The sequence below is a fragment of the Aulonocara stuartgranti genome (assembly GCF_965226115.1).
Source record: "Aulonocara stuartgranti genome assembly, chromosome: 16".
Classification (NCBI taxonomy): domain Eukaryota; kingdom Metazoa; phylum Chordata; class Actinopteri; order Cichliformes; family Cichlidae; genus Aulonocara; species Aulonocara stuartgranti.
Genome location: NC_138952.1, coordinates 790,464 through 807,500, shown reverse-complemented (window position 1 = coordinate 807,500; position 17,037 = coordinate 790,464). Strand labels below are relative to the sequence as shown.

At 39.5% G+C, this 17,037-nt stretch overlaps 1 protein-coding gene across 1 annotated transcript in view; it reads left to right on the top strand.

The window, feature by feature from the left end:
* Positions 1 to 1,350, top strand: part of LOC309690953 (uncharacterized protein) — a 3,452-nt gene extending 2,102 nt beyond the window's left edge. The window contains exon 5 of the mRNA XM_082508438.1: positions 74 to 1,350. Coding sequence (XP_082364564.1) covers positions 74 to 156 — 83 coding nt within the window. The 3' untranslated portion in view covers positions 157 to 1,350. The remainder of the gene's footprint in view (positions 1 to 73) is intronic.
* The last annotated feature ends 15,687 nt before the right edge of the window (positions 1,351 to 17,037 follow it).

The window sequence follows — 17,037 nt, the reverse complement described above, 5'->3', positions numbered from 1 at the left end:
TCACTTCCTGTTTAAAGACGTGACCTAACTAAACTGATCGCTGACAGACCCACCTTCATCATCTCTCCTGCAGAGCCTGCTGTCACCCCTTCTTCCTCCCCTCGTCCCCCTTTTCTTCCTCCCTTCCTCCTCCTCCTCACTTTTTGTCTGTACTGAGACTATCCTGCCATCTAGTGGTCTTTTGTCCATATTGCATCTCTGCTGGTGTGCTGCTGTCCATCTGATGCAGAAGGAAGACGGCAAAGAAATCAGCCATCTCCATGGAGATGACCCGGCACGATGGAGGATGTCAGGGTTTGGATGGAGACTATGAATGCATGTTTGCTGATATGCTTTATACAAGCCCAAGATGTCTTCATGATGTGTTTATTATCTGCTCCTGTACTGATGATGTTCAGCCTCCTCTGAGTATAAATAGTTTTTGGGGGTTTTTTTTGGAAATCAATCCTGTTTCTCCCTCCAAGTGAGAAAACACTTTATGTTTTATTACTGGCTATGGAAATCGTGTACATCATTGTCCTTTGTATGCTTCTGCTAAATGTCTTTCTTTTTTTCATATTCACAGACTTTCCCATCGGTTGATCTTTATCTATAATCTCTGCTTGGGCTGGTTCCCTCTTATTTATGTGTTTATATGTGTAAAAAACGCAACCAATACAGCCTTCGTTCTCACAATATCATACAATTGATTGTCCCAAAAATTAGGACAGAACTGAGGAAAAAGGCTTTTCAATACGCTGCCCCTGCTTCCTGGAATAATCTGCAGAAGGAACTGAAATGATCAGAATTTGTTACCTCGGGGGAGTTTAAGTTCAATTCAATTTATTTATACAGCACCAAATCACAACAACAGTCACCTCAAGGTGCTTTATATTGTACAGTAGATCGTACATTAATAGATACAGAGAAAAACCCAACAATCATATGACCTTCCCACTGTTGCCAAAGTGCGACAGTGGGAAGGAAAAACTCCCTTTTAACAGGAAGAAACCTCTGACAGAACCAGGCTCAGGGAGGGGCGGGGCCATCTGCTGTGATTGGTTGGGGTGAGAGAAGGAAGACAGGATAAAGACATGCTGTGGAAGAGAGACAGAGGTTAATAACAGATATGATTCAGTGCAGAGAGGTCTGTTAACACATAGTGAGTGAAGAAGGCGGCTGGAAAGGAAGTCTGTCTTAAAGCAACGAGAGAATAACTCAGTGTGATTGTTTTTAGTGTTGCTCTTAATTTGAATACACTCACATGTGGTAAGTGTATTTTGACTTTTGTTGCCATGATACCAGGTCTCTCTTTGGAAATGAGATTTTTTTACCTGGATAAATAAAGGACTAATAATTGTCCTGTCATCAGATCATCATAGTTTCTGTGTTTGTTCCTCAGTGTGTTTCATGTTTCTCCTGATTTATTTGCAAGCTTTGGGAGTTGTGCTCATTCCTCATGGTGACTGAAAGAAATCTCCGTCCCGGGTTCATCCGTGGATCGGGTTTCCTCCGAGGCGTGATCACCGATAAGCAGAGTTTTGTCCTTTCCTTATAAGATTCCTAATTATTCAAAGTAACACTCAAGTATGCCGTTCAGCAGGTTAGTTACAGCGCCGGGAGTAGCTTGGGAGAACAAAATGACACAGAAACTGCTTCAGGTTGCTCTTCCAAAATCAACTCTAAGGTTTATTAAGTATACAACAGCTTATATAGAGGAAAAAGGTTCGTGTGTCAGCATGTTCTCAGTTCAAACCGGTACAGACCAAATAAGGAAACGTCTTCCTGCCTCCTGAGCAAAGAAGTATCCTTTGTGTAGTTTATCTCTTCAGTTACAATTTATGATCATCCCAGCAAAATACACTCCTAGACAGAATACAGAGTTCTTTCATTAGTGAATTCTGAAACAAACCACCTGGCCTTTAACAAGCTCTTTTCTAGGAGATAAAGAAGGGAGGATGGGAGTAAGGAAGTGATCTCTGTGGTGTTTTCGACCTTGAGGTACCATCCTGTGATTCTTACACATTAATTCTTGGGTCACAGAGAAAGAGAAAAACAACTAGTAAATGGGCCTTATTGAGTAACAGTTTTCCTGTATAATATCACTATAAAACAATATCCTGTAAATGCTACCGTGGTATCAAAATATCACAACAGTGACCTTCTTATTTCATCCAATGAAACAGTGACTTTCTGTTGTTCCTCCTCCCTGCACCGTGTACAGTACGTCGGGATCTGTCTGGATTCAGCCTGACATCATCAGTCTGTGTAAGCAGTCGCCATCAGATGGTTATCAACTCGCTCAGGTAATCCGGGGTTTTCACTGCACGTTCACGTGACAGAGCTGGTGCTGGGAGCATCTGACCAATCACAAACATGGATAAGACTCCACCAACACCAGAGCGGAGGATGAAACTATCATAGTATAAAAATATGAAGCGATTAAACACAAAATACAAACTAAAAAGAAGACAGCTGCTGTTTGGATGTGTGTGTGCTTTAAGCAGCTGCACTGGAAACACCTTCTATATTTATACAGTTCAGCTGTTTGAAGCAGAAATGAGGAGACTTCTCAATATCTCAGCTGCATAATTCAGACACTGGAGAATCTGTTGGCTCATAACACAGAAGATCATTAAATTTATGTTTAAATGACAGTTATCCTGGCACAGCTCAAGGCTGTTGTGTAGAAGTAATACGTCTTAACTACAAGTAAACAGAGTATTGAACAAACAGCGCCACTGAGTCAATGCCAAGTCAGACTCATCTTCTGAACTGAGGAGTCAGAAACATGTCCTAGTTTACTGCCGTGTTTTATTTCCATACCTCAGTCTCAGTTCTTGTTTCCCGCTGATGTACACATACAGAATGTAAGCTGTGCAGCATCATAGATGCTTTATAGCAGCGGCCCTCAAACTGGGGTCCCCAGACCCCCGCGGGTCCACGAGCCATTGACTGGTTGTCTATGAAAACACGTCATGGCAGTAAACACATGTGCATCATCTGGGGTTGAGCTAATTAGCACAGAGGACAAACATTTATTCATCGAGTTATGCAAAAGCAAACCAGCTAAAATGAGAACGCATGACAACAGTTGCATCGAATCAGCTTCATCGAGGATGATGATGGAAGACCAAAATTTGTTGTGTCTTTGTGCGACTCCTTTCTTTCCTCTGTGTTATTTCTCATTATTACACATAACTACTTTTATGGACGTCTGTGCTTTGATTTCTTTGAATGTGGATTGGATGAGCTGTTACCAACATCTGGTGAGAATTTGATGTCAGTAGCACCTTTAGAAATATATTGGTGTTCAGTACTTGTTTTACCCCCTGTGTAACTTTAGTTCTTGGTCTCTAATTTCTTCTGATTTCCTTTTTATGAACACTGAATCAGGAAAGCTGCATCCTCCTGCTCTGCTTCTCACAGAGAGCAGTATAATAGTAGCATAGCTCAGCTCAGAGCCCACATTAATGCCTCACAGAGTTCAAGTAGCAGCAGCAGGTGAGTGAACTGAATTCTGCAGAGAGCGTCTTTGTCCAGCAGAGGGCCCCGGTGAGTTTGACATGACTAAGGAGCAGCTTCAGAGTGGATTTCAGGTGAAGCTCCATCAGCAGTGTTAGGCTGGTGTGCAGTTTGTTTCTCTGTGTCTCGCAGCCAGTTTGAGGCTCTGTGACTTTTAATAAATGTCCAACGTTAACATGAAGCTTTCAGGGACACACATGCGAGGACCAGAGCGGAGCACAGTTTCCTACAATCACTGCGTTTGTGTTTCTGTGGAAGCTCTGCCAACAAAGTGCTCCAGAACAACTCAATCTAATGTCAGCTGGTTATAAAAACTGATGCAGGCTGACGAAGCACAGTGTGATAGAGCAGCGCCTGTTTTACAGTCACATGAAGAAAATCCAAACTCTCATTCTAATGTGTATTCAAATCGTGGCCTGTGGTCGGCCACACAGTCACACCGTGAAGATAAAGAAGTGTGGCTGTTAGACGTGCTGCAGGAGAACGCCTCTTCTCTCTAAAAGAACATGTTAGCATAGCTTAGGTTTGCAAAGACTTCAGGAACAAACGAGACCAAAGTGGAGATTGTCGTGGAATTTTGTAAATAAAGTCTGTGGTCATGCTATTTATTACTGTGCGCAGGAGAACACACATACACATCAAAACATAGCAGGTTCATAGTAACGAACGTCTAACCTCGGGGCATCGCAGCGCCCTTTCATACCATCGCACAAACTCTGTGTATCTTTTCAGTTACAACAGTCTTTTGTCCAACCCGGGCTGTTGCTGTACACAGAAGACTCCCACCATCCTTTCCCAGGCCAGCACCTGCCGCTGACCCTGAGCTTCATCCCTCTGAGCAAAACAGTTTGCAGATAACATAGTGAAACATCGTTAGGCCTAGCTAAGCAGTTTTCACAAGGTCATGCTGACACATACTTGCTTCATCTTAAGCAGGCAAAGGTTATACAAGATTCTAAACACATAAATCTAATGTGAGGATAAACTAGAATTTTCCATAACAAGATGTTTGTCTAAACGCACAGCAGCACATTTGGAGGAAACAGCTGTCAGCAGCTGTCAGCACAGCAGTGGAAGGACGATGATCTCTGTGGAACATGAACTGTATACCAAAGGAGTCAGTGTGAGGCTGTCTGTCCCACGGCTAAACTGGGTCATCAACAGGACAATGATCCAAGCACAGCAGCAGATCTCCAACGGAACGGCTGAAAAAGGAAAGAATGGAGCTGCTGCAGTGGTCCAGTCAGAGTCCAGACCGCAGCCTGACCGATGCTGGGGTCGGACTTCCAGACAGCTCTGCATATCTCAGCTAAGGCTGGTGACAGAGCTGTCGAGTTCATATTAGTCACGTGTCATACCGAATGTGTCGACATTTTGTAAAGGTTAAATCAACAGCATACAACATTTTTGTGAATGTTTTATGTTGTCATATAATACACTTTATTGTTTATTCTCGATTAGAACACCTTACTGTGAAAAATGATTATTTTATGTTGCTTTGTGCAGATCTCACGGCGTCGTTGGTGCACCTGTGTCCAACAAATGCCCGTAAGACTCAAGAGCACCTTGTGTCAGTTATTGAACTTGGAGGGAGTTACAGGTTTCTAGGCCTTACGCACACGATTTCTCTTTTTGTGGTGGTGTATACGTGCTGATAATAAAGAACAAGGAAGAAGGATGAACCAATAGGAATGTATGAGACATGATCAGTGTTGGTCAAGTTACTTGAAAAAAGTAATCAGTAACTAATTACTGATTACTTCCCCAAAAAAGTAATCCCGTTACTTTACTGATTACTTATTTTCAAAAGTAATTAATTACTTAGTTACTTAGTTACTTAGTTACTTTTTAAAAACACGATTTACAACCTGAAGAGGTGATAAAGCGATGGATCTTTCAGCCCAATTCTACTTTTTCTGCATAATCCATCATACAAAATGTAATCAAATGGAAAAGTCTCTTTTTTAACTTGTTTTATTGGTTTTAATCTTTTAACTTTATGCATCAAGCAAACATTTAATTATCTGCAACATTCTCTGACTGGAAGAAATTAGTTTAACATTTAAACCTATTTTCTGCACATAAAATAAAATATTTTGTGTGTTTACACTCAGTCTTTCAAATAGATGCAAGTAAAACACAGCAGAAAATAAATAAAGTCAAAGACTCAGCAGTCCTGTTGCTCTATTTTCACCTGTAAAGCAGGAGTGGGGCAGGCGGAGGTTTACCCTGGTGCAGGTGTGCCGCGGTCAGTGGGAGAATCCGCGAGTTTCTCTGTGAGTTTCCCATTACGTCGTAGCTACTCGGTGCTTGTTGGAAGTTTAGGGGTTTTTTTCGCTGTAAAAAGAAGTTTTCTTCCCACGCACAGCGGACACTAATGTTTTTGTCACTTTTTATGGAATCAAACTCAAAGTAAGGTCAGTACTTCCACGCTTTAAACGCTGCACGCTCATACTCTCTCTGCACTCGATATGTGATCCACTGTTGATCTGCACACAGCTGTTGTCACTAACGGCGCACTCGCTTATGTCACTGTCGTGAGACATTCTCGCAAAAAAATCACGGTTTTAGTAACGCAGTAACGCAGCGTTCCTACGGGAAAGTAACTGTAATCTAATTACCATTTTTGCAATAGTAATCCCTTACTTTACTCGTTACTTGAAAAAAGTAATCAGATTACAGTAACGCGTTACAAGTAATGCGTTACTGCCCATCTCTGGACATGATGGAAAGGCTTAAGTGAAAATGGATTGGAATGGCTCATTCCCAGTCAGTGGTTGACATCAGCTGTCAATGCTGTGTGATAAGTGTCCTTTATTTCATTTGAAAGAGGCTGTAAAACTTTGTGAAAGTTGGACACCAGTTGATGAGTGAGAGAGGCTCACTTTTCCATGTCAGCCATACTAAGGTGGATTTGTGAGATCTGTTGGTAAGCGCTGCTGTTTTTGCTGCTGTTGGTCTCTGCTAGTTGTTGTTAGCCGCTGTTGGTGAAACTTGAAGTGGGTTTAGAGTTGTTAGACTCAGACACTTAAGCCATGTCACAATATGTGTACTTGTGTTCAGTGTTAGGCAAGTTACTGTGAAAAAGTAATTAATTATAGTTACTAGTTACTTCTTCAAAAAAGTAACTGAGTTAGTAACTGAGTTACAAGACTCTAAAAGTAATTAATTACTTGAAAAGTAATTATTGCGTTACTTTAAAAAAAATGTTTGTAAATAACCCTAAATGCTTTTACTCAATTCCTTGCACCTTATTTTGGCACTCATCGCTGTTTTCACTTACCAGCTTCCTGTTTGGGTTTAGAAGCTTTTATTTTGATGGGACGATTTCCTGTAAAAATGTTTGCAGTTTTTGCAGCAGTCGCGGGAGGCACAAGGTATGTTTATGACATAAATAAGGACACGTTTACATGTTTTGTGTGACAGAGGCTACATTTGTTACATTTTATGTTGAAGCTTACTTTATGTTATAAGGTTTACAATTGTAAGAGTGTGGAATTTTGCTTACACGCTGCTTCTGTGTATATATCCCCATCTCTGAGATTGATGGTTTACTGCCATTAAACCTTCAAAACTTCATCAGTAAAGTGGCATCCTTCATTGGGGGGGTTGCTACAATGTTTAACCCTCTGGGGTCCAGGGTATTATTGTCCATTTTTAACTACTTTTGATGTTTCCTCTACATTTCACCTTTAAAAACTGTTTATTTGTCTTGTTTGGTATCATTCTTTTCAGCACAACCTCACGTGTCTGAATTTACAGTTATGTTTTCCTTTTGACATACTGTATTAACACAATTGATCTAAAATCAGACAACAAACATAAAATTTGAGTAAAAAGTTATATATTTTTACTGTAACAACCACAAACATGTTTAATGAATCATATTTCATAACTTTAAATGCAAATATAAATTGTCAATTTTAATTTATATGCACAAGTTTTGCATACAACAAAGTTATTTGCAGCCATTTACCTTTTACCCTTTTTTAATAACCATTTCAAACTGTTTACAGAACAATCAGCTGTTCTTCAACAAGATGCCACAAATTATTTGTGCCACTCCAAAAACATAATTTCTGTCACAGCCTGATACCTGCAGGTCTGACAGCAGCAGGTGTGTCACTGCTGTTTCTACCTGGAGACAGCAGCCGCCTCATTGTTCTGACACACAACACAAAACTATCCACAACACACTAACTACACAAGACAGCACATTAACTACACAAGACAGCACATTAACTACACAAGACAACACATTAACTACACAAGACAGCACATTAACTACACAAGACAGCACATTAACTACACAAGACAACACATTAACTACACAAGACAGCACATTAACTACACAAGACAGCACATTAACTACACAAGACAACACATTAACTACACAAGACAACACACTAACTACACAAGACAACACATTAACTACACAAGACAACACATTAACTACACAAGACAGCACATTAACTACACAAGACAACACATTAACTACACAAGACAACACATTAACTACACAAGACAGCACATTAACTACACAAGACAGCACATTAACTACACAAGACAGCACATTAACTACACAAGACAGCACATTAACTACACAAGACAACACATTAACTACACAAGACAGCACATTAACTACACAAGACAACACATTAACTACACAAGACAGCACATTAACTACACAAGACAACACATTAACTACACAAGACAACACACTAACTACACAAGACAACACATTAACTACACAAGACAACACATTAACTACACAAGACAGCACATTAACTACACAAGACAACACATTAACTACACAAGACAGCACATTAACTACACAAGACAACACATTAACTACACAAGACAACACATTAACTACACAAGACAGCACATTAACTACACAAGACAACACATTAACTACACAAGACAACACATTAACTACACAAGACAGCACATTAACTACACAAGACAACACATTAACTACACAAGACAACACACTAACTACACAAGACAACACATTAACTACACAAGACAACGCATTAACTACACAAGACAACACATTAACTACACAAGACAACACATTAACCACAAGACAACACATTAACTACACAAGACAACACATTAACTACACAAGACAACACATTAACCACAAGACAACACATTAACTACACAAGACAACACATTAACTACACAAGACAACACATTAACTACACAAGACAACGCATTAACTACACAAGACAACACATTAACCACAAGACAACACATTAACTACACAAGACAACACATTAACTACACAAGACAACACATTAACTACACAAGACAGCACATTAACTACACAAGACAGCACATTAACCACAAGACAACACATTAACTACACAAGACAGCACATTAACTACACAAGACAGCACATTAACTACACAAGACAGCACATTAACCACAAGACAACACATTAACTACACAAGACAACACATTAACTACACAAGACAACACATTAACCACAAGACAACACATTAACTACACAAGACAACACATTAACTACACAAGACAACACATTAACTACACAAGACAACACATTAACCACAAGACAACACATTAACCACAAGACAACACATTAACTACACAAGACAACACATTAACTACACAAGACAACACACTAACTACACAAGACAACGCATTAACTACACAAGACAACACACTAACTACACAAGACAACACATTAACTACACAAGACAGCACATTAACTACACAAGACAACACATTAACTACACAAGACAGCACATTAACTACACAAGACAACACATTAACTACACAAGACAACACATTAACTACACAAGACAACACATTAACTACACAAGACAACACATTAACTACACAAGACAACACACTAACTACACAAGACAACACATTAACTACACAAGACAACACATTAACTACACAAGACAACACACTAACTACACAAGACAACACATTAACTACACAAGACAACGCATTAACTACACAAGACAACACATTAACTACACAAGACAACACATTAACCACAAGACAACACACTAACTACACAAGACAGCACACTAACTACACAAGACAACACATTAACTACACAAGACAACACACTAACTACACAAGACAACACATTAACTACACAAGACAACACATTAACCACAAGACAACACATTAACTACACAAGACAACACATTAACTACACAAGACAACACATTAACTACACAAGACAACACACTAACTACACAAGACAACACATTAACTACACAAGACAACACATTAACTACACAAGACAACACACTAACTACACAAGACAACACATTAACTACACAAGACAACGCATTAACTACACAAGACAACACACTAACTACACAAGACAGCACATTAACTACACAAGACAACACATTAACTACACAAGACAACACATTAACTACACAAGACAGCACATTAACTACACAAGACAACACACTAACTACACAAGACAACACATTAACTACACAAGACAGCACATTAACTACACAAGACAGCACATTAACTACACAAGACAACACATTAACTACACAAGACAACACATTAACTACACAAGACAACACATTAACTACACAAGACAACACATTAACTACACAAGACAACACACTAACTACACAAGACAACACATTAACTACACAAGACAACACATTAACTACACAAGACAGCACATTAACTACACAAGACAGCACATTAACTACACAAGACAACACATTAACTACACAAGACAACACATTAACTACACAAGACAACACATTAACTACACAAGACAACACATTAACTACACAAGACAACACACTAACTACACAAGACAACACATTAACTACACAAGACAACACATTAACTACACAAGACAGCACATTAACTACACAAGACAACACATTAACTACACAAGACAGCACATTAACTACACAAGACAACACATTAACTACACAAGACAACACATTAACTACACAAGACAGCACATTAACTACACAAGACAACACATTAACTACACAAGACAACACATTAACTACACAAGACAGCACATTAACTACACAAGACAACACATTAACTACACAAGACAACACACTAACTACACAAGACAACACATTAACTACACAAGACAACGCATTAACTACACAAGACAACACATTAACTACACAAGACAACACATTAACCACAAGACAACACATTAACTACACAAGACAACACATTAACTACACAAGACAACACATTAACTACACAAGACAACACATTAACCACAAGACAACACATTAACTACACAAGACAACACATTAACTACACAAGACAACACATTAACTACACAAGACAACGCATTAACTACACAAGACAACACATTAACCACAAGACAACACATTAACTACACAAGACAACACATTAACTACACAAGACAACACATTAACTACACAAGACAGCACATTAACTACACAAGACAGCACATTAACCACAAGACAACACATTAACTACACAAGACAGCACATTAACTACACAAGACAGCACATTAACTACACAAGACAGCACATTAACCACAAGACAACACATTAACTACACAAGACAACACATTAACTACACAAGACAGCACATTAACTACACAAGACAACACATTAACTACACAAGACAACACATTAACTACACAAGACAACACATTAACCACAAGACAACACATTAACTACACAAGACAACACATTAACTACACAAGACAACACATTAACTACACAAGACAACACATTAACTACACAAGACAACACATTAACCACAAGACAACACATTAACTACACAAGACAACACATTAACTACACAAGACAACACACTAACTACACAAGACAACGCATTAACTACACAAGACAACACACTAACTACACAAGACAACACATTAACTACACAAGACAGCACATTAACTACACAAGACAACACATTAACTACACAAGACAGCACATTAACTACACAAGACAACACATTAACTACACAAGACAACACACTAACTACACAAGACAACACATTAACTACACAAGACAACACATTAACTACACAAGACAACACATTAACTACACAAGACAACACACTAACTACACAAGACAACACATTAACTACACAAGACAACACATTAACTACACAAGACAACACACTAACTACACAAGACAACACATTAACTACACAAGACAACGCATTAACTACACAAGACAACACATTAACTACACAAGACAACACATTAACCACAAGACAACACACTAACTACACAAGACAGCACACTAACTACACAAGACAACACATTAACTACACAAGACAACACACTAACTACACAAGACAACACATTAACTACACAAGACAACACATTAACCACAAGACAACACATTAACTACACAAGACAACACATTAACTACACAAGACAACACATTAACTACACAAGACAACACATTAACTACACAAGACAACACACTAACTACACAAGACAACACATTAACTACACAAGACAACACATTAACTACACAAGACAACACACTAACTACACAAGACAACACATTAACTACACAAGACAACGCATTAACTACACAAGACAACACACTAACTACACAAGACAGCACATTAACTACACAAGACAACACATTAACTACACAAGACAACACATTAACTACACAAGACAGCACATTAACTACACAAGACAACACACTAACTACACAAGACAACACATTAACTACACAAGACAGCACATTAACTACACAAGACAGCACATTAACTACACAAGACAACACATTAACTACACAAGACAACACATTAACTACACAAGACAACACATTAACTACACAAGACAACACATTAACTACACAAGACAACACACTAACTACACAAGACAACACATTAACTACACAAGACAACACATTAACTACACAAGACAGCACATTAACTACACAAGACAACACATTAACTACACAAGACAACACATTAACTACACACTGCAAACACGCTAAACGTCACAAATCTCTCTCTCTCTCTTGCCGTCACTCCTAAAACTTCCCCCTCTTCCTAAACAACCAAACGTCATGTTGCCATATCATTTTTTGATTGGTCGACATGGTGCATTTTTCCACCAACACCAAAGGGCTGTTTTTTGTTGTGGTTTTTTTTGCTCATAAGCAGAGAGGTCTCGCTGCTGTCCTTAGACAGTAAACGTGACGAAACTATTGAGGAAAAAATGCTGCGTATATCTTGTTTATCATGACTCTGGTTTTACTGGCCTATCAGCACAATTTAAAAAACGGTATATATCACCTTGTTGCTTTGTCATCTTGAAGTGGTCATGTGATTGGCTTACCATGACTACTTTATTCTTCCTCAGTCAACCAGCAGCACTCATGCCATTGTTTTGCCCCTGTATTAATAAGTCTGTAATACGCTCTATCTTATTTTACAGCGCTGTTATTCAATCGGGGGAAGCTCTCCGTTGAGGATAAAAGCATGAATTTGTTTGTATACAGAGGTACCGAAAAAGTGCAGCAGGGCCTCGGGTCCTTCTGTCGGGTAGTCCAGTTTACTGAAGAACACCTCAGGCTGTCAGGTTAAAACGATCGTGTTTTCGTATTGTAAACGCTGGCCCTCCTCTCAGAGCCTATGCTCTATCTGCTATTCCTGAACAGAGATACGCAAGTTTCTCCGTGACTGCAGCTGCCAGTCAAAGCTATGATAGCGTTACACCCCAATTTAACATCACCGCGGTAGGAGTTAGAATCAAACTTATGGGAAAGGAGACCCCTTGGACATAAATCAGCGTGATGAGAACTATTGAAAACAAAAGACAGAATCTTTGGGAAAAAAATTATCTGAGGAGGCAGGATTTATGACCTATACTGCAGCCAGACACCAGGGGGCGATAGAGATGTTTACGTTTTTGGCTTCATTTTTTGGGAGCTGTCGCATCGTCCATGTTTTCTACAGTCATTGTGTCTGTCACTACCGGATCCATACCAGATACCCGATCCATACCATGCATGTGCGAACGGTGTCTACTTCCGGTCGAAGCATTTTACGATAGTTACAGGTCAGAGTATCTGTTAAGATGTTAAGGATAATACGTATATCTTAAAATGTTTGCAATAATGAAGAATATAATGTAGACAAAAACGAAAAATAAAAAGATAGTTACAGATCAGGACTCCCTGATCCGTACTGCGCATGTGCAGATGTTTTCTTCTTCTTCTGTTCGTTTAATGGCAGTTTACTCCCCAGTGTACGAGGATACCGCCACCTGCTGACCGAGCAAATGAACCGTATTGTAAACTGAATTAGCGTCATTACAAACGTGTGTTAAATTTGATTTAGTGATAGTCGAGTGTGTTTATGCTCGTCTGTGTGGAGAGGATTGTTGGAATAGTGATGATGATGTGCGCTATCACTGTCAGTTGTCAGTAAACACTTCATCTGGCTGATGAATCTTCACGTGAGATATTACAAAGTCTGTATTATTAACTCTGTAATTAGGCGCCATTCTTCTTATTTTACGGCGCTGTTGCTCAATCGGGGGACGCTCTCTGTTGAGGAGAAAAGCATGAATTTGTTTGTATACGGATTATCCATTGTTTAAATGTCCCGGGCAGTCGAAAAGGAGGCAGAGCTGTTGAGAAATGCTAGGAGCTAACTGGGCGCTAACCGTATCATTCAAATATATTAACTGTCGCAATGTTGACAAATAGAGGAAGTGACGTAAGATTTGCGCATGCGGGGTACGGATCGTGTTTCCGGTACGGATCGGGTAGTGACAGTAGCTGTGTCCAAATTCATGGGCTGCATCCTCCTGAGGCAGCATTTGTAGACCGATTACGTCACAGTGACGCACCGAAGGCTGTCCAAATTCGTAGACTCCTCCGAATGCGGCCGACAAATGCGTCCTCCTTTTCCCCGAATTTGAAGGATGGGTCGGGTGTGTCCTTCGTGGCCTACCATATCCCAGAATTCAAACCAGCCAAACTCAAGTTTCCGGCAATGGCGGCCGCTACTAAGTTTTAAAATTACTCTTACTAATCTTTCTGGGTCACAAAATAAACTTTTAACATATTTTTAAATGTGCGTGTGTAAACTTCAAATATCTGCTCAGTTTATCAAGATATCGCATATTTGCAAAAGTGCTTCGACGTTTTTGGAGACGTCTGTTACCCACCAGCTCGATAGCTAGCCGAGAGCTTGGGGTCACTGAAGCCGCCGAGAACGGCACAACTCCCGGCACATCATTTTCAGATCACCGCGGACTTTTGCTACTTGGGTTAAAAGTAATATATAAGTCACTTAGACAACCTAAAAATGCTATTGTTGGGCTTTTTCAGTGTTTTATTTGTTCGTGAGTAAATCGGTTTGGCTGAGATTAAAGTTATTAGATTAGATAAAATAAAACTTTATTAATCCCCCGGGTGGGTTCCTCCTTGGTTTTCACACAGCTGACTAAACATCAAACAGAAAACTGATTAAACAGAAGTATGAGACAGTCGAGAATTTACGCCAGTGTCCTGTTATATTTTTGACAGCAAGGAGCAGACGGCCGAGTTTATTAAACTCCACCGAGACAGCAGTGACGCAGATCTGAAGGCTAGACCGTCCAATTCCACAGCCGTTTACTTCCAGCCTACCCGACCTTCTGTGGACCCGGCCCACGTAGACCGCAAAGGCCGGGTCCTCAGGAGGATGCAGCCCATGAATTTGGACGCAGCCAGTGTCATTCAAATACATTAACTGTCGCAATGTTGGCAAAGAGAGGACGTGATGTAAGATTTGACCATGCGTGGTACCGATCAGGTTTCCAGTACAGATCGGGTAGTGACACCCACACATGGATCCTCCTTTTCCGCAGATTTGAAGGATGGGTCGGGTGTGTCCTTCGTGGTCCACTATATCCCAGAATATATAACATATTTTCAGGCGAGAATCTGTGTAAACTTCAAAGATCTGCTGGGTTTATCAAGATATCGCATATTTGCAAAAGTGCTCCGATGTTTTCGGAGACGTCTGTTACCCACCCGCTCAATAGCTAGCCGGGAGCTCGAGGCTCACTAGAGCCGGCTGAAATTAGCTGACTCTGAATTAAATCTGACATTAAAAATATTTCAATTCAGGAGGAAACATTTTCACCGGGAACAAAAACAGCAGGTTAATACGTGGAGATCCTGAAGGCTCCAAAAGTGATCAGATTAGATTTTAAGTATTTGTTCAGTTCTCTTCCAAACCCAGCAGCTGTCAGTTGTAATTTTTAAATGTTTACTAAAATAAAAATAAAAGCGTTATAACATCTCACCTGTTATAATTTTTAATCAGGCATACATGTGTACTATTTTTATTAATAGAGAGATTAAGCTTGTGTTTCGTTCATTTAGTGATTGTGCTTAACTGTATGAAGCTTATTAGACATTATCAAACAGATGACATGTAAGCGACGTGTAGTGCATTTTACCAAAGTGCTTAAGATCATTTTTTAATTATCTTTTTTCCGTTAAAGAAATCAACTACATCATGTATAATTTTTTTCATGTCATGTGTAATTTCCAGTGCAGATATTAATCACAGTTAAATCAAACTCCAGAGCTGTGGTGTCATCAAGTACGCTGGTGTACAGAAATCGCGCCGTGTTGCCGAGAACGTGAGTACGGACTCGAGTACTCGCGAATTGAGAAATGGCCTTAATGAAAATGTAACCAAACTGTTTATCAGGGGAAAGTATAGCCTGACATTAGTTGGTAAATTGTTAACTTTTAACCAGCTGTTATTGTTGTCAGCTGTCTGGAAACAGCGGGGTCACATCCGATCTGCTGATAATAGTCACAATATCAGGAGTAAATGAGCACGTTTATGCACATTTCCACATGTTAGAGACTTCAGCTTGAGGAGGAAGAGGGTGGGATTTGATTAAGGTGCCGGTGGCGTAGTCCCTTTCGTTCATATTCTGGTTTCTTTGGTGAAAGCTTCCCCTTCTCAGATGATCAAACAGGTATAATGCAGGTATGAATCTAGCTGTCCGTCCACAGTATGCAAACATCTACAGTTGCTCTTGTCCTCTGCCTTTGGCGTACTCCAGCCTAAAATGTGATAAGGCTGAGCGGCAGGGTGCAGTATCCAGATATCTTTGCCGCTGTGTTCAGCATGACAGCCTCCACAAACTGGTGCCCGTTTCTATTTTAAGAAGTTAATTCTAAACTTATCAGTTTGCTGGAAGATGAAATTACAGACTAACATGTAAGTTTCTGAGTACAACATTCTTTTTTTGATTAAATAACTTGAAAAATGACTGATTATATCTTTAATATATTAAAAACTAAAACCAAACCTGTAATATAATGACATAAAATAAAACAAACTTTCCAGTGCACTGTACACAGTTACCAAAGTGCATCACTCTGTGTTAGAATGCATTTCGTTTTCCTTGAACACAGCACAGAAAATCATAAAATAAACGGTTCATTGATTTATTTATTTGGAAGATTTAACTCTCATTTCCTGTGATTGATCACATGCTGCTGACGTCACCCTCGC